This window comes from Typopeltis vanoorti, chromosome 8, assembly GCF_054136105.1.
Source record: "Typopeltis vanoorti isolate ZY-2024b chromosome 8, IOZ_Tvanoo_1.0, whole genome shotgun sequence".
NCBI lineage: Eukaryota > Metazoa > Arthropoda > Arachnida > Uropygi > Thelyphonidae > Typopeltis > Typopeltis vanoorti.
The window spans coordinates 65,136,776-65,155,367 of record NC_143556.1 but is presented as its reverse complement, the minus strand read 5'-3'; the positions used below and the strand labels follow the sequence as shown (position 1 = coordinate 65,155,367).

At 34.7% G+C, this 18,592-nt stretch overlaps 1 protein-coding gene across 2 annotated transcripts in view; it reads left to right on the top strand.

Annotated features, from left to right (window-relative positions):
* Positions 1 to 18,592, top strand: part of su(f) (cleavage stimulation factor subunit su(f)) — a 377,057-nt gene that overhangs the window by 314,857 nt on the left and 43,608 nt on the right. For both annotated transcript variants that reach the window (XM_090396725.1, XM_090396726.1), the window contains exons 16-17: positions 10,070 to 10,166; positions 16,299 to 16,403. In XM_090396725.1, coding sequence (XP_090252851.1) covers positions 10,070 to 10,166; positions 16,299 to 16,403 — 202 coding nt within the window. The remainder of the gene's footprint in view (positions 1 to 10,069; positions 10,167 to 16,298; positions 16,404 to 18,592) is intronic.

Below are 18,592 nucleotides of genomic sequence, written 5' to 3'. Positions count from 1 at the left end.
TTGACATTTTCAATGATTCTGCCTATTTTCATTGTCTTTGTCTTTTTATTGCTGACCTTCATACCATATCTATTACAACAGCTATTCAATTTAATCAGAGAATCTTGCAGACTTCTAGCGGATTTATTTAGAAGTATAACATCATCCGCATAAAGCAAAGAGCTGACATTAACATCTCCAATTTTGATATCAGGTTTAATACCACATTCCTTCATAATGTGATCCATATAGATAATGAATAACAGAGGGGATAATGTACATCCTTGTCTCACACCAGATTTAACATTAAACCATCTTCCCGTACTTCCTTCAATTCTAACTGCTGACTCACAACTCAAATAAAGACTAAGTATTGCTTGATATAATGCCCCATTGACACCATATAACTACACCGTATTGAATAGCTTCTCTCTTGTCACCTTGTCATATGCCTTTTCCAAATCGACAAAACTTAAATACAGATCTTTGTTATATTCCCATGCTTTCTCGACTATTTGTCGTAAAGTGAAGATCTGATCCTGACAGCCTCTATTTGGCCTGAATCCAGCTTGTCCTTCACCAAGCTTTTCTTCCACAATTCTTCTCAACCGTTTCTCAAGTATACTTGCATAGATCTTGCCAGGAACACTCAGTAGGGAAATACCTCTGTAATTCTCACATTCAGTTTTATTTCCCTTTTTATATATGGGTACTATGAGAGCTCTACTCCAATCATCGGGAATTCGTCCCTCTGTCCAGGCTTTCTGAACTATGCAGTGCAGCCACTGTAAGACTATTATACCACCATACTTCAGCATTTCTGGTCGAATATCATCTACTCCTGCTGCCTTTCCACATTTCAAACCTTTGATGGCTTTTTCTACTTCAAGTATGGATATCTATTCCTGACTGCATGCCTGGTCAGTGTTTTTTATCACTGTGCTGTCATCACTGCTTGTTTCATTTAGCAGTTTTTCAAAGTAATTACTCCATACTTCAAGGATATCTTTTTCTCCTGTTTTCATTTCACCTTTATCATCTCTAATTCCTTTTACAGCACTCTTTCCTCCATTCCTAAGCTTCTTCAACAACCTCCAGAATATTTTGCCACCTTCTTGATATTTATTTTCTATATTCTTGCCAAAGTCCTCCCACGACTTTTGTTTAGCTAGTTTTACACACTGTTTAGCTTTCTTACATTTGTCTCTGTATTCTGTAAGAGTAAAAGCTGACTTATTTGCAAGGAACTTTTGATATGCTTTCTTCTTTTCCTTCACTGCCTCTTTAACTTCCTGTGTCCACCAGGGAGTTCTGATTTTTTTATCCTTGCACACAACCTCACCACATGCCCCTCTGGCAGAATCAATCAATGTTTCCTTCAGAGTTTGCCACTGAATCTCCAAGGTTTGATTCCTGTTCTCAAACTCTTTCATTTTCTTTTCAATAATATTTCTGTATTTTAGTCTACAGTTCACATCTGAGAGCTGCTCAACTTTTATTCGCTTTAAAACTTTCTTACATGTTATTCTTTTCAATATGAAATTCAATTTTATCCTACTCAAGACTAAATAGTGATCACTTCCAATTTCAAATCCTCTGTACACTCTGGTGTCCTGCACCAGGGTGAAAACATCACTATCAACAATAACATAGTCAATGAGACTTTTCTTATTCCTAGCCTCTTCTCTCCATGTGAATTTGTGCACATTTTTATGTTGGAACATGGTGTTAGTAATAACCAGTCCATGTCCTGAGCAGAAATCCAACAGATATTTGCCATTATTATTAGCTTTGCTCTTTTCTCCAAATTTTCCCAAAATATTTTTGTATGTCTCACAATCATTTCCTACTCTACTATTTAGATCCCCAACAAGGACCAACTTTTCCTTTTTCATTGTGTCAGTTGCTTTTTCTAAAGCCTCAAAAAATTCCTCCACTGCTACCTTAGTAGAACCTTCTGTGGGACCATAGGCACAAATAAGTCTCATTGTCCAGTTCCCCATTCTCATATTTGCCCACATTACTCTACTTGAGACTGACTGCCATTCAAGAAGATTAGCCTCGTATTTTGTGTTGAATACTATGGCTACTCCTTCTTTTCCTTGATTGTCATTGCCTGAATATAACATTTTGTATTTATTGCTCAGAAAGATCTCACCAGTTTTGGTCTTTTTTGTTTCAGTCACCCCTATTATGTCGATCTGGTACTTATCTAATTCCTCAGCTAGCTCCATTTCTTTGCCATTCAGGCTTCTTACGTTGATAGTACCGATCTTTAACTCTGGTGATGTTGAGTTGGGGTTTGTTTTCAGATTTGTTCCAGTAGCTGACTTTTCACTGTTCGCCCTGGTTCCCTGGCGAAAACAACGGGTGCCTTGTTTAACCGGGCGACGCCCCAGCCGGCATGAAATTTTGTCATGTTGTACCATCATTTTTTATTTTGGTTTAACCAATAAGAATACAATTTGGTCGGCTAAATCCCAAATTGCCAGCCCATCCTCGTTCGTTCAGTATCAAAGTAGATACCCAACAGGGTGCACCACGAGAAGGTGAGGATTGGACATTAGGTCAGAAGCCCTGGTCGGTTCTCCGCATTCCTTTAAAGGCTATGTGGAGGTCTCCTCTCAGTTATACAGCTTTGACCCTTAAGCACCCCCTTATATGAGATATGAGATGATAATTCTTTGCAACAGAATAAATGAAATCATAGATTGGAATAAGATAGTATTGCTGTATGTTCGTTATGTATTGATTTTTGGTAGTATTGCTGTGCATTTGATGTGTGGACATAAAATGAGATTATATTACTTTGCAGCAGAATGATTGAGGTTGCAGATTAGCATTTGATAGTATTGCTGTATATTTTAATGTGTAAATATATTGCATAAGATATAATTCTTAGCTTTTTATTTTCTGTAGTTCCATTTCAATTAAGAAACTGTATTAATGTGTCCTATAATAAATTTAGTTTAATCCTTTATCCAAGTGTGAGCAAACAAAGTTTGCGCCTGAAAGTATCTTCAGGACTGGGTTAAGGTGGTACAACGCCAGGGCATTCCTTGTGAAGGTGGAGCAAGCTACCAACACTCCTATCTCAGTATCTCCCATAATGCAAAACACATCTCCTTGCGGATATGTCTAATGTTATGCATTAAGGGACGGGCCACAACTCAGACTAGTTTCGACCTTTATTGAGGTAGAATGGGAGTTCATGTCTCTCATCATTGGACTTTGGAGAATAAAGCATGCTGAGGATCAGCAGACAGTAAGAGAGGAGGATAATGCAAGATAGAGTAGGATAGTAGGGTAAAAGAGGCCTCAGTCAACCTGTTTAGCCGTTTTAGGCTAATTGGTCTGTAACACAATCACAATTTATCTGTTCAAAAAAAAGATTAACCATAAAATTTTGTCTAAAGTTCGCATATAAATTTATCCAATTTAATGATTTAATCAGGTGTCTATGGAGGATATCCGTTGAACCTGTTTTTACAGTTTAAATGTTTGTTCGTAATTTTTGTTACTAAGCATAATATCCTTATTTGTATTCCAGGTAATTCAGATTTACTGCTTAAGGTCCGGTAAGTCGAAATGAATAAGAACGTTTTGAAGAACTTGCAGACCTGGTACCATTGGGACTTAAAATGGGGTAGAATCTGGCCCGGGAGATGCCGCTCACAGGGAGCGGCACCGCCTCGCTGTAAGCCTTCGCAGCCCAGGTTCTTAGATCTACCCCCCCCCCCCCCCCTATTTGGAGTAAGAGAATCCGTGCCAGCGAAAGCTTTGTGGCGAGGAAGGACAGAATAGTTATTACTTTTCCTACGGAGAGTTAGGTGGGGTTTTGTAGATTCTAAAGATATATACAGGGCTTGATGCGTCCTGTATGAGAAAGCATATTTTCGGTGGTTTGCAGTATTTGTTCACAAATTTAAAGTCTCCTAGTAAATGTCTCTCTAGTACAAGAAATTTAGGTAGATAGAAAAAAAAACCTTTCCTTATTCTTGCATACATTAAATTTGCATCCTGTACCTGGGATTTTTTCCGTACCTTCCAGATGTGATACTTTAAGATGTTAATTAAGAAGATAACGAACTTTTGGGTCTTGTTGACCGGTGGAGGGAATTGTAGACGTACGACCTCTTCTAGTGACAGCATCGGGATTCCCAATGCTGTGCTCAGTCTTTGCCAGATGCGTTGGGCTGGTAGGCAAAAATAAAAAAAATGCTCCACCGTTTCCACGCCTCGGCAGACATCACAGAAGGGGTCGCACGGACTGAGTACATACATGGATTTAACCTGTTTCACCGGGAGCCGCTCATAGGCTATTCGCCAGGCGAGATCCCAATGAAAAGGCTGTCCCCAGCTATTTTTAATGTTTCTAAAAAGAATTTCGTTGTTGGTCCTGAGATTTGGTGTATCACGCCTGGAGAGTTGGAAGAAATCCCAGTATACTGCTTTGGGTTTGTGTGTGAGGATTTCTGTTCCTTTTTCTCTGAGTGTTGTGAGCGATTTCACTAGTGTGCGGTACCACTTGGGCACAACCCTTGCGCAGGGTCCAGCATAGTCCGTGATCCCAAAGAGGGGGAGGAAAAATCCTATAAAATATCTAATGAGGAGGCCTGAAGTGTGGTTTGAGTTTAAGGCCTTCCGTACGGTTTTGAATGTGTTTGCATGGAGCAGGCTTTTGAGATCGGGCAGAGCGTACCCCCCTTCTTCATGTTTTAGTTGTAGGTATTCTTTTTTTACCTCATGTTTTTTCTCATTCCAGAAGAAGTCTATGAGTTTTTTTGATAATTGATTTTCTTGTAGCAGTGTGATGCCTGTGTGCATCAGCATTGGGGTGTGCAACTGTGTGCAACCCTTGCGCAGGGTCCAGCATAGTCCGTGATCCCAAAGAGGGGGAGGAAAAATCCTATAAAATATCTAATGAGGAGGCCTGAAGTGTGGTTTGAGTTTAAGGCCTTCCGTACGGTTTTGAATGTGTTTGCATGGAGCAGGCTTTTGAGATCGGGCAGAGCGTACCCCCCTTCTTCATGTTTTAGTTGTAGGTATTCTTTTTTTACCTCATGTTTTTTCTCATTCCAGAAGAAGTCTATGAGTTTTTTTGATAATTGATTTTCTTGTAGCAGTGTGATGCCTGTGTGCATCAGCATTGGGGTAATGATTGGTCTTATTACTGTGGCTCTTCCATAAAAGGAGAAAAAGGTTGGTTTGAACAGCTTTATCCTTTCCATGCTTGTTTCCTGTAATTTTTGAGTTGGTAATGCTAGGGTCTCAGAAAACGGAACGCCTAGTATTGTTAGGGGCTGCGTATGCAGCGTTAAACCGTAGGGAAGTGCAGTGTTATGGAAATTTCCAAAACTTTTGATTTTAGTTTTTTGTGCGTTAACTCGGAGACCACTGACTATGCTGAAATTTTGCAGTATGTCAAGATAGATGCAGTTGGACTCAGAATCTCTGAGTGTAGCCACTACATTGTCTGCATATGCCACTATTTTGCATTGTCTGGAGACTTGGGGCAGTGGAATACCGTTAATTGCAGGGGTGTTCTCAATTCTGTTGATGAGGGGTTCTAATGCTAGAGAAAAGAGGAGGGGGCTTAGCGGGCAGCCTTGCCTAACCCCTCTCTTTATGCAGATCGGTTCTGTCAGAAACCCATTAATAGACAGTTGTGTCGAGGCCTCCGCGTACATATTTTTAATTGTACGGCGAAGTCTCGGCCCACACCTATTTTTTTGAGGGTGTCCTGCAAGTACATGTGGTTGACGCTGTCAAACGCTTTTTCCAGGTCTGTGGAGAGAAGTGCCAGGGGGTATTTTTTTCCTTGGACAGTCTGATTAGGTCTCTTAACAAGAAGAGATTAAATTCCATAGATCTACCTGGGATTCCGTAGACCTGTGAGCTTGTTATTATATTTTCTATTCTACCCTTAATGCGCGTGCAGATAATTTTTGCGAAAATCTCGTAGTCTAAGTTGGTTAAGGAGATCGGACGCCAGTTATTTGACAAAGTCCGATCTCGGTCTTTCTTGGGGATAAAGATTGTATAACTCTTAACGAATTCCTCGGGGATGTTTCCCGAAGTGAGGAATTCGTTGAAGATGTTTACTAATGCTGGCAGTGCAAAATCCCAGATAGATCTATAGAATTCTATCCCTAGTCCATCTAGCCGGTCTTTTTTGTCTTCATTGTTTTGCACCTTGCCTTTATTTCTGCCGCAGTTATCGGCCTGTCATGCAGGGCACTAAGATGATCGGGAAAACGTTTGACGTCCCACTCGCTGAAGTCATCCGTGCCCTGCTGGTCAGAGAAGATGCCGAGATACTGTTGATAAAAATGGAGTATTTCATGGGTTGAGTTTAGAATCTGGCCCTTCTCTTTGATCTGGTAATTCGTTCTCTCGTCATTTGCCACCACCCGTTGTTGATTGTAGAATGCGGCGGAAGTCTCTTCAGTGGGAGCCAGGCCCAAGTGGAGATACCAGGTAGAAGCATTAGCAGGTCATCTCTACCTATAGGAGTTGCCAAATGGTGTGCCACCCTTTTTTAATAAATTACTCTGGATTTAGAGAAAGATGTTGAAAGTTTATTTTTCATTTGGTTAGAGTATAATAAATTTAGTTTAATCCTTTATTTAGTTTATTTAAATTTATTATACTCTAACCAAGTGAAAAATAAACTTTCAACAACTTTCTCTAAATCCAGAGTAATTTATTAAAAAAGGGTGGCACACCATTTGGCAACCCCTATAGGTAGAGATGACCTGCTAATGCTTCTGCCTGGTATCTCCACTTGAGCCTGGCTCCCACTGAAGAGACCTCAATAAAGGTCAAAACTAGTCTGGGTTGTGGCCCTTCCCTTAATGCATAACATTAGAGATATCCGCAGGGAGATGTGTTTTGCATTATGGGAGATACTGAGATAGGAGTGTTGGTAGCTTGCTCCACCTTTGCAAGGAGTGCCTGGTGTTGTACCACCTTACCCCAGTCCTGAAGATACTTTCAGGCACGAACTTTGTTTCTTTGTTTGCTCACACTTGGATAAAGGATTAAACTAAATTTATTATACTCTAACCAAGTGAAAAATAAACTTTCAACATCTTTTTTTAATGTATCCTAGTTAAAATAAATGTGTTTCATATGCTAGAGAAGATGTATTCACTGATCCTTATTCCAATGCACTGTTTCTAAAAAAACCTGTGTGCAAAGTTAAATAAGAGTAGCCATGACTGACAATTAACCTGAGATTGAATTAGAGAGAGATACTGCAGGTAATCTAAATTATATTTAATACCCATAAAAAAGAATCTTGGTGGCGCAGTCTAAAAAAATAAATTTTCCAGGTAGGTTCTCAAGGTATTGGATATTAGATAATCTGTGGTAACTTAGATAAAGGTATAGAGAGCATAAAGTTAGAATTAGAGTATATAAAAATAATGAAAGTAAAGTAAAGAAAGAATAGAGAAAGTTAAAGCAGGGATAATTTAGAAAAGAATTAAGATAATTGATAGAGACAGCAGAAAATATAAGTAAGAATAGATAAAAGCGTAAGATGTATATGATATACTGAAAGAACGAAAGAGCTACATTAAGCTATACGTTAAGATAATTAAAAGATACACATAAAGATTAAAAAAAAAAGATATACGCCAAGATACAATAAAAGATATATATATGAAAGAAATGAAAACAAAACCACCTGATTTTACAATACTTCTAAATAAATCCGCTACAAGTCTGCAAGATTCACTGACTAAATTGAATAACTGTTGTAATGGATATAGTATGAAAGTCAGCAATAACAAGACAAAGATAGTGAAAACAGGCAGAAGCATTGAAAATATCAACTGCATTGTGAATATAGAACATACAGAACAAGTAAAACATTTCAGCTACTTAGGCACGATTTCTAGTGAAGATGGTAAATTAAATATGGAAATAGACAACAGAATCAACAAAGCTGGTACGGTAGGAAGTCAATTGAATAAATTTATATGGAATAAGTGAGAAATTAGTCAAAAACACTAAATCAGCTGTATACAAGACAGTGTTCAAATCAATTTTAGCTAATGGATCTGGGATGTGGGTTAGAAGTAAAACACTTGATCAAAGACTAGAGACCACAGATATGAGAGTCTTGAGAAAGATTAGGGGCATGAAGATGGCATCAGTGGCAATATCATATTAAAAATGAGGATATTAGGAAAGAACTTAACATTGTTAGTATTCAGGAATGTGTTAGCAGAGCTAATCACAAGTGGTATGGTCACTTAAACAGAATGGGAAAGAAAAGATTAGAAAAACAAGTGTTCTCTGCCAGGTTGGCAGGAAAAAGACCCAGAGGAAGACCAAGATGTAGGTGGATTGATACAGTAAAAGGGCCTTAGAAGACAGAAATATATAATCTGATAATGGTGGAGTCTTGAGCGGAAAAAAATTGTAAATAGGAAGTTAGTAATAATGTAAATTTTCATGTAGTACCATCATATCTATATACACCCCTTGAGGGTACTTGTCGGGAATTTGATGATGATGATGTTGTAAAATACACAGCTTGCAACTACGTGATAGCATCTCACTCTGTATAAAAATAAAATTAAATGAAAAACATTAAAATGAATTTAACAAAATATTCTTATCCCACCAGTACTAAATGCTATAGGTTTATTACTTTTCATGAGTGGGAGTCATATATATTAAAAAAAAAAACAAAAAAAAACAGCTATTACTAATGTTCTGTCTGTAGCAAAAATCTATATAGTATTTATCGTTATTATGATTTCTTAACTTTCTTCCAGATTTTCCAGAAATGTTTTTCTTGCTTTTTTTTCATTTTTCTACATGTTCTACAATAACCAGTTCCTCCTCCTCCTCCCCTTCTTTTCCATAAGTCGTCCTTTACTAATTCAAAGGAAACTTTTATGTAATACAGTTTTAGAAAGAGAGAATGTACTCATATAAAACATGAGACCTAGTTTTTCATTTTAAAATTTGTTCAACATCACTGCTCAAAAGCTCCCCTTCCAGAATGTTTTATTTATGTGTTTAGTGTTAAATACCGTAACTATGCATGTTGTTATTCTTCTTTAGAACTATAAAGTATACATTATTCTTTAATAAGTTATTTAGTATTCAGGAATGTGTTAGCAGAGCTAATCACAAGTGGTATGGTCACTTAAACAGAATGGGAAAGAAAAGATTAGAAAAACAAGTGTTCTCTGCCAGGTTGGCAGGAAAAAGACCCAGAGGAAGACCAAGATGTAGGTGGATTGATACAGTAAAAGGGCCTTAGAAGACAGAAATATATAATCTGATAATGGTGGAGTCTTGAGCGGAAAAAAATTGTAAATAGGAAGTTAGTAATAATGTAAATTTTCATGTAGTACCATCATATCTATATACACCCCTTGAGGGTACTTGTCGGGAATTTGATGATGATGATGTTGTAAAATACACAGCTTGCAACTACGTGATAGCATCTCACTCTGTATAAAAATAAAATTAAATGAAAAACATTAAAATGAATTTAACAAAATATTCTTATCCCACCAGTACTAAATGCTATAGGTTTATTACTTTTCATGAGTGGGAGTCATATATATTAAAAAAAAAAACAAAAAAAAACAGCTATTACTAATGTTCTGTCTGTAGCAAAAATCTATATAGTATTTATCGTTATTATGATTTCTTAACTTTCTTCCAGATTTTCCAGAAATGTTTTTCTTGCTTTTTTTTCATTTTTCTACATGTTCTACAATAACCAGTTCCTCCTCCTCCTCCCCTTCTTTTCCATAAGTCGTCCTTTACTAATTCAAAGGAAACTTTTATGTAATACAGTTTTAGAAAGAGAGAATGTACTCATATAAAACATGAGACCTAGTTTTTCATTTTAAAATTTGTTCAACATCACTGCTCAAAAGCTCCCCTTCCAGAATGTTTTATTTATGTGTTTAGTGTTAAATACCGTAACTATGCATGTTACGGTATTCTTCTTTAGAACTATAAAGTATACATTATTCTTTAATAAGTTATTTAGATTTGTTTAATTTTAATCTCAGATCAAAAGTGAATTTAAAATCAATCACTTTTATTTTAGAGAAATCTGGAATAAATTTCTAGAATTTGAATCAAATATTGGCGATCTCTCAAGTATTTTAAAAGTTGAAAAGCGACGAGCTACAGTCATTGAAAAGGTAATGTAATTTAAGATTTACTTAGCACATATATCTTTTGTGTATTCATGATTCATTTTAATATGTAGAATAATATCTTAAAAAGTGCTGTTGTAACAATTTTGTATTCTATGTGTAAATTATTTTTACCAATTTTTTTTTATGCGTTACATGAGTTCTTTTGATAAACAACTAATTATCTGTCTGAAAAGCTCTCTCTTTCAAGAGAGAAACTTTCATGAAGTGAGTAGATTTTTCTCCTTGTTGTTTCTTCAGTGATTGGAGATTTCTTAGCATGTCTACTACAATTTGAGTTACATGTAACCTGTACCTCATCTGTTTCTCAGAAGATGCATAAGATAAACTAAAACCCCTGTTATGCTATAACTGACAAATTCTGTTATTGGTGATCACAGTATAATTTTATATTCTTAGACTTTGAATTATGACAATGTATATATGTTAAACATTAATTATTCTGATTCTGAGTTAAATTATTCAGAAACTTTAAGAAACAAAACATTTTATTTATACATAAATGTGGAAATTCGGAAATAATTTTAAACAAGAATGTATATGTTTTCTGAAAATATTTGTTTTGTAATTTTACAAAAGAAATAGTTTCAAAATAAAGAAAAATTAAATTTATAAATGAGTCTTTTCACAATCAGTTTTCACAGTTCTGTAGATTTATGTTGTATATACAAAAATGTTTTACAAAAATAAAATAAATCTCACATTTTCGCCTATCTGTAGCTTTTTTTTTGTCTATCATTTCAAATTATTGTAACAAAACTAGCATCTGTGTTTCTTTATTGCAGAATTGCTCATGTTGCACAAGCTGAGCAATTATTTCTTTTTTGAATTCAGTACAGTTGACTCTCACTATAGCAAAAGCTGTTATAACAAACTTATGGACTACATCAAATTACTGAAAAATCCCAGCCCAAGGTCCCATAGATAAATTGCTGTACTATTATATAAAAAAAAAAAAACTGTACTACTTATGAGTGTGCTATAGTGAGAATCAACTGTAATTTGTTTTCCTATGAGAATGTTATAGTATTATTATTATTATCATTGTGAACTGTATTTCATATCAGTACATCTGGATCACTTATCATGTAATGGAATGATAGTGCTATCTGTATTGTGTGCTCTTACACACACACACACAGTTTTTTCCCTTTTGACTGAGTTACTCTGCAAACTTGTTTTATTGTTATCAAACTTCTCATATGTGCCAATGGATATATAGATGATATTATGGGAGTAGTAGTTTCTTGTTAACGTTTTTTTTTTCCACATTAATCTTATTTGTCAAATCTTCAGTCTTCGAAGGAACTACTAACAGCACCAATCCACTTGATCTTTGTCATCCTCTGGGTCTTTCTTTTCTGCCACCATCCTGGCAGAAGAGGAACTAGGAGGGTGAGTGACTGAGATGGGCCTTTGGATCCTTCATCAAATTACCTACTCACACATTCTTGAATGTTAACACTGTCAAATTCCAAGTTCCTTTCTAATATCTTTGGTTTTAATATGATGCTGCTATTGATACCATCTGTTCACTCCCATAATTTTTCTCAGCACTCTTATTTATGTGGTCTATATGTGGTTCAATACATTGATTTAGTTCTAACCAATTCTTGCATCCAAACATTAAAATTGGTTTGAATACTATCTTGTATCTTCTAATTTAGTGTTATTGCTAATATCTTTTTTTTTTTATTCCATATATATTTATTCAACTGGCCACCCACTATACCAGCTTTGTTTACTCCTTCTTCCATATTTAATTTGTCATCTTCATTGAAAATTGTGATTAAAAAAACAAATATTACTTGTTCTGTAGGTTCTCCATTGAGAATGAAATTAATGTTTTTCAGTTTATTATTTTTTTTATTGTTGATTTTCATACTATATGTTACGCCAGCTATTCAGTACAGAGTCCTGAGGACTTGTACTGGATTGCTTTAGGAGTACTATACCATGCACATAAAGTGGCTAAGTTTAAATATCTCTAGTTTTGTTCTCAGTTTAATGCCAATATCCTTCATAATATGATCCATGTTGATGATGAATAACAGTGGAGATAATCTGTGGTCTTGTCTTGCACATGATTTTGCATTGAACTATTTTCCTGTACCTCCATTTCTAACAGCTGACTTACAACTTATTCGCTGTATATTGCTATGTATTATGTCCTATTTACTCCATTTAAGTAGATATTTAAATGACCTTTCTCTAGATATCATACCTTTTCCAGATCACAAAAACTTATACAGATCCTTATTATATTCCCATGATTTCTCATTATTTGTCTTAGAAAAATCTGATTTTTGGCAACTCCTGATTGACCTAAACCCAGGTTATTTTTCTCCAAGTTTCTCTTTCACAGTATTTTATTTTATTTTTTTATTTTAGTGTCTTCTCAACCAGGTTTGCATCAGTCATGCTTTGAACATTTAGTATAGAAATTCTTCTAATTCTCATATTCCAGTTTTATGAATGGGTACTATGTATCTACTGTCATCTGGCATAGAGCTATCATAGTACCTTTGACTTTCTGAAAAATTACTTACTTACTGTAAAAACTTTTGTACCACCATATTGAACATTTCTAGTTTAATATCACTGATTTCTGTAGCCTAGCCTTCTCATGTCTCAGGTTTCGGACAGTTTATTCTCTACCAGAAATATTGTTATTTACTGCTAATTGCATTCTTCTTGAATATTTTCTACCACTATTTAAATCCAGAGACATCAAAAAGATCCACACTTTTTTGTCACTTTATCATCTTTGATTCCTTTTACAGTACACTCTCCTCCATTTCTAAGCTTTTTTTTTTTCTTTTCTTCAAGTCTTTAGAACATTTTGCCACCTTTGTGATAGTCTTCCCATGATTTTTGTTCAGCTACTTTTACGCATAGCTTAGCTTTCTGACATTTTTCTCTGAGTGCACTTTGACTTACTTGCCAGGAACTTTTGGTGTGATTCCTTCTTTCCCAGAATTGCTCTATTATTTCTAGAGTTCACGAACTTTTGATTTTTCTATGCTAAGGAAACTTCACCAATGTCTCCCTGACTTAGTAAATGTTTTCTTCAAATTTTGCCACTGTATCTCTAAGGTTTGGTTTTAATTTTCAGACATTTTCATTTTTTTTTTTCTAATAATATTTGTGTATTTAAGCCTACAGCTGACTTCAGTTCTTTAAAAACTTGTGTGTGTGTGTGTATATATATATATATATATATATATATATTTTTTTTTTTTTTTTTTTTTTTTTCTGACTGAAACATAGATTTATGGAAAAAAAAAAGAACCCTACTGTTTTACCACATAGTCACAAATTGTCCAATTTCTCATTTTGAAATTTACTCAGATTAATCTGCTTGAATATTGTTTACCATTGAAGTTTATCTGCATATTAGTGTTCATTGCTAATATCCATTGCCACTATCAAATGGATAGTGGCAATGGATATCAAATGGGATGATCTCCAGAGCCCCTACTCGTCTTTCCCATGGTTAACTGTTGCTCCCACTCTTCTGATACAAACACCTGCTCTGTGAATGAGTTAGAGAAATTATTCTTACTGGCATGAATGCCTTGCCCCCCCCCCCCCCCCCCCAACTCCATCCAAAATTTCTTCCCACTTTCCAAGAGATGATTTTACAACAGATGTACCAAGTCAGTTCAAGAAGAAATCCAGCATTCTGCACATGGATTTTGACAAAAATACCAGCTTCATACTCAGCCTACACCAAAGAACTCAACTCGACAAAACAGCAATCAGGAAATCCAGATCTGACCTTGAAAGAGTCAACAAAAAAAAAAAAAAAAAAATCCTACTGTTGAAATGGTAGTCATGCTTTCTAGTGCATTCATTGGCCCTTACAAAAGGCCAATGGATGCAACTTTTGTTTGCCTGTGCCTCCATCTCTCTCTCTTGATCAGGTGCACCACTGTAAAATGCACCTAAAGATAATGTTAAAAGTTTTTTCGCTTGATTATGCTATAAATGAAAGATGCCAAGAAATTATATTATTGGTTTGATCCTTTATCCAAGTGTAAGCAAACAAAGTTTTTGTGTGAAATATCTTTATAACTGGGCTACTTGCATATAGAAGCTAATGACTTCACATCAATTGCCTTAGTATCCCATAATGCCAAACTCGCATCCTTTTGGGTAGTGGCGGCCAGTGAAAATTTTAAGTGGGGGTGCTGCATATAAAAAAAAAAAATAAAAAAATAAAAAAAAAACACATTTTTTTTCCTAATCAGTAACGAATTTATTAATAAATAAATTTACATATTAAAAATTTTTTCATCCTCACCACAAACAAACACCAACAATAAAAGTTTTGTATTAATAGCAATGACAAGTGCAAATGAATATCGGCATTAGATCGCAGTGCATTTGTTTCGTGTAATGATAATTGAAAAAATATAATTCTTTTCATATTTTCAACAGTGACATTCGTCATAATTCAGCTTGTATCTATAATAAATAAATAATTATATATTATTTTAACAAAATAAAATAAGATTTACAAAAAAAAAGTTCACCACAAACGCTCCAATAATAAATGTTTCATATCTCACAGAAATAACGAGCACAGGCATAAGATACACTGCCCAAGCGGCAGTGTATCTAATGACGTAACGTGCAACGACAGCAAACGAATATCATCGTTGGATTGCGGTGCATTTGTTTCGTGTAACAATAATTGAAAAAATATTATTCTTTTCATATTTTCAACAGTGACACTTGTCATAATTCAGCCTTGTATCTATAATAAATAAATAATTATATGCTATTTTAACAAAATAAAATAAGATTTACAAAAAATAATTCACCACACACGCACCAATAATAAACGTTTCATATCTCACAGAAATAAGGTGCGTAAGGATACTAAAAATACACTGCCATTTGAGCAGTTACAGTTGGGAATGACATAACGTGCAATGAAAAGAGCAAACAAATATTGGCATTGGATCGCAGTGCATTTGTTTCATAATCTAAAGCGTTAATCGAACAATTCCAATTATTAACTATTCAATCAATGTCAGAACATAAGCTGCAACCTTTAACATGTTGTACTGCATTTATATAATGTTGTAAACATTGTTATTATTTATACACACAAACAAAATTTAATTTTTTCATTTTTTCCTTGGGGCTGCTGCAGTGTCACAGTACTTATGTACGGGCCGCCACTGCTTTTCGGTGTGTATAATGATATGCATTATGAGAAGGACCACTACCCAGACCAGTTTGAACCTTTATTGAGGTATGTTTATGTGCAAGGATACCTCTCCAAAAACTCTGTTCTACAAGATCACTCTAAATCTCACTGAGTGCCCCTAACGGATCACTATTAAACTGATTACTCCTGATCTGAATCATTCTAGGAAACTCCAGGGTGGTTCCATCCAGTGATAGGCAAAAGCTCACTACCAGATAGAACCTCCCTACTCCCTGGGAGATAAGTAAATCCAGGTGATAAGCATTAATAAATGTCATTGGTGGGAGCCAGATCTAAAGTAATGCAGAAGTAATATATTTCCCCTCTATACAAATAATGAAAAGGTGTATCAACTTATTATTAAATTATTCTGGATTAGAGATAGATATTGAAAGTTCTTTTGCTTGGTTATACTATAAATTAAAGAAGCCAAGAAATTATATTCTTGGTTTTAATCCTTTATCCAAGCGTAAGCAAGCAAAGCTTGCACTTGAAGTATCTTTACAACTGGGCTACTCTTGTATAGAGGCTAATAACTTCACATCAGTTTCCTTAGTATTAAATCAACAATATAATTTCTTGGCATCTTTGGTTTCCAGGCATCTTCCTGGAGACCATTCTTATTGAACACCTGAAATCATTCACTCTGAACATCCAATCAGCTGTCTAGTAATTCTGACATTTTAGTTTTTGTCACATTCAAAATCTATTAAATCATGATTTTTTTTTTACCCATCAAAAATCCCTCATATGCAATTTATTTAGCCTTTATAAATGAGCTACAGTTTTTTATGCAAATTAATTTTGCTTCAGGTAACCATTTTCTTTTAATTAATCTAAGTATTATTTTAAATATACACATATGCTTATTTACTAAAATTTTTTCACCTTTCTAGTTAAAAGAATTTGAAGGAAAAGAAACAGCTCTTTTAGTCGATAGATACAAGTTTCTTGACCTATTCCCTTGTACTGCCTCAGAGTTAAAATCTGTTGGTTATAGGGTAAGTATATAACACATTTGCAAATTTTTAACTGTACCTTTTATTAAAAATGTTTTCTCATTTTGATAGATAACTAATCCAGATATCTTCCTCAAGAGACTTTGAACAGCAGAAAACTTCATAATAAACAAAATTGCAACAGATGGCTTGAAACAGTACAGTTTATCAAGTAAAACTACAATTTACAAGCTATACTTAACATCAAGTAATGCAAAATGGTGAATGATATTATATATGAGTTGCCATTGTTGGACAGTTATTGGAAATGATATTAATGCAGCACATTAATTTGATATATGGATATAGAATCAGATAATTGGTTGAACCTAGACTACTGAGCTATATCCTGCAATTTTGTCTTGAACATCTTTTTAATCTCTGCGCTTTTGAAATCCAATTCTTGCATGTAAAGCTGTTTGATGATGCCAGTTCTCTGTAATTGTTGTAATCAACATAGCAATGTAACAGTAAAATTTTTCATCACTAATGATTCCTAAGTCATTCTCCAAATGCTACTTGGTGAAAGTATCCTATTCATTTATTTAGTGTATGATGGTGATACAACAGCCATGAGGTCCATTTGGACAGGCATAGTGCTATTGTAAAACTAATATAAACCATCTGTTGTAATGTAATCTTTGTCTGTAAATTGTGTATATTTTCTGATTGATTGGCTGCAGGATGAAAAAACTCAAGTTTCAAGGAGTAAAACCCTACTACCTACATACAAGTATATCTACCTTAAAAAAAAAGTTATGCCTTTTTGATGATTGCTGTGGAAAGATATAATTACTACATCCAAGTTTCCTGCATTCATTTTCTTGATTATAAGCAGAAAGTCCAGTTTTCTTCTTATATTTAGTGTCTGCTAGGGTGTTCAGCATATTGCAGATGGTCTTTGCACCTTTTTTTTTTTTTTTATGTAAGCTAAGGATTTTTATGCTAAGGATTTTTTTTATCAGTTATATATATTTGTATTTTTAATTTATTTTTTACATAGTCCAGAAACCCTACTCTAGAGACTAAGCAGAACTTTTTCAAGCCTTTATTTTCCAAACCTCACACCAGATGATGAAGTTCATCTCCCACCTAAAGACAATCACAAGTATCCATGCCCATGGCAGGATTCAAGCCTGTAACCTGTTGGTTGGAGAGCACTAATGCTAACCACTCAGCCAACTAGGCCAGCAACCTGCTTTCTGTACCATGGGAGTGTACTACATCATATATTCTTTAAACAATTTTTAGTCAAGCACAATCCCCATTTGCTTTGCCCTCAAGATATTTGATCCACTGCAGCTTCTTCCTTTTCTCCAGATGAAAATCTGCAAAAGTATACAATTTCAAGTGTATTATTTCAAGACATTGTAAATATGTAACTGAATATGATACAGCTGCTTCAGATTAGACTGCCAGAATGGAATGATTTCCAGAATCATATTCACATTAAGGAGAATTGTACTTGGAAGGATAAAGAACTCATAGTAGTAGCTTGTATATATTTCATATCATTTTACAAAAAAATTCTGTCCTTGATATTTTTTTAAATTATTATTTTATTATTATTTTGTGTGTGTGTGTGTGTGTGTGTGTGTGTGTGTGTGTGTGTGTGTGTGTGTGTGTGTGTGTGTGTGTGTGTGTGAACACTTATCTTGTATTATGTTACTTTATTCCATTTTTACTTATTTTTCTTATTTAACAGTGCTATTACTGTTGATGTGCTATAACAAACTCATGAGGAGTCCTGGCCTAAGTTCCACAGAACCAATGTTATTTTATGCTCACTACTACAAACAGTAAAAGCTCAAAATGTTCATGATAGCAAACTGAATTTCCTAGCAAACGATGTCACAATCACTAGACAAAGGAAATTATGGGAGATTGTATGTTGATGACAGAACACAAAGGAAAAGTGTTGTAAATAAAAGAAAGCAGAAATAAAGCAAAATAAATTGTAAGGAGGTGGAACAGAGAAACAGACAGGAAATAAAAGAAGTTGCAGGAAACAGAATAAAGAAAATCTGGGATATAAAACAGATGAAATCACAAAAAACAGAACAAAAGATATTTTGGGAAACAGATCAAAGGAAATTACAATAAATTGTACATTTGATGACAGAATTCAAACGATTAGCATTCTGTACATAAAGCACTCAAAATTGCAACATGAAAAGTACAAATGCAAACAG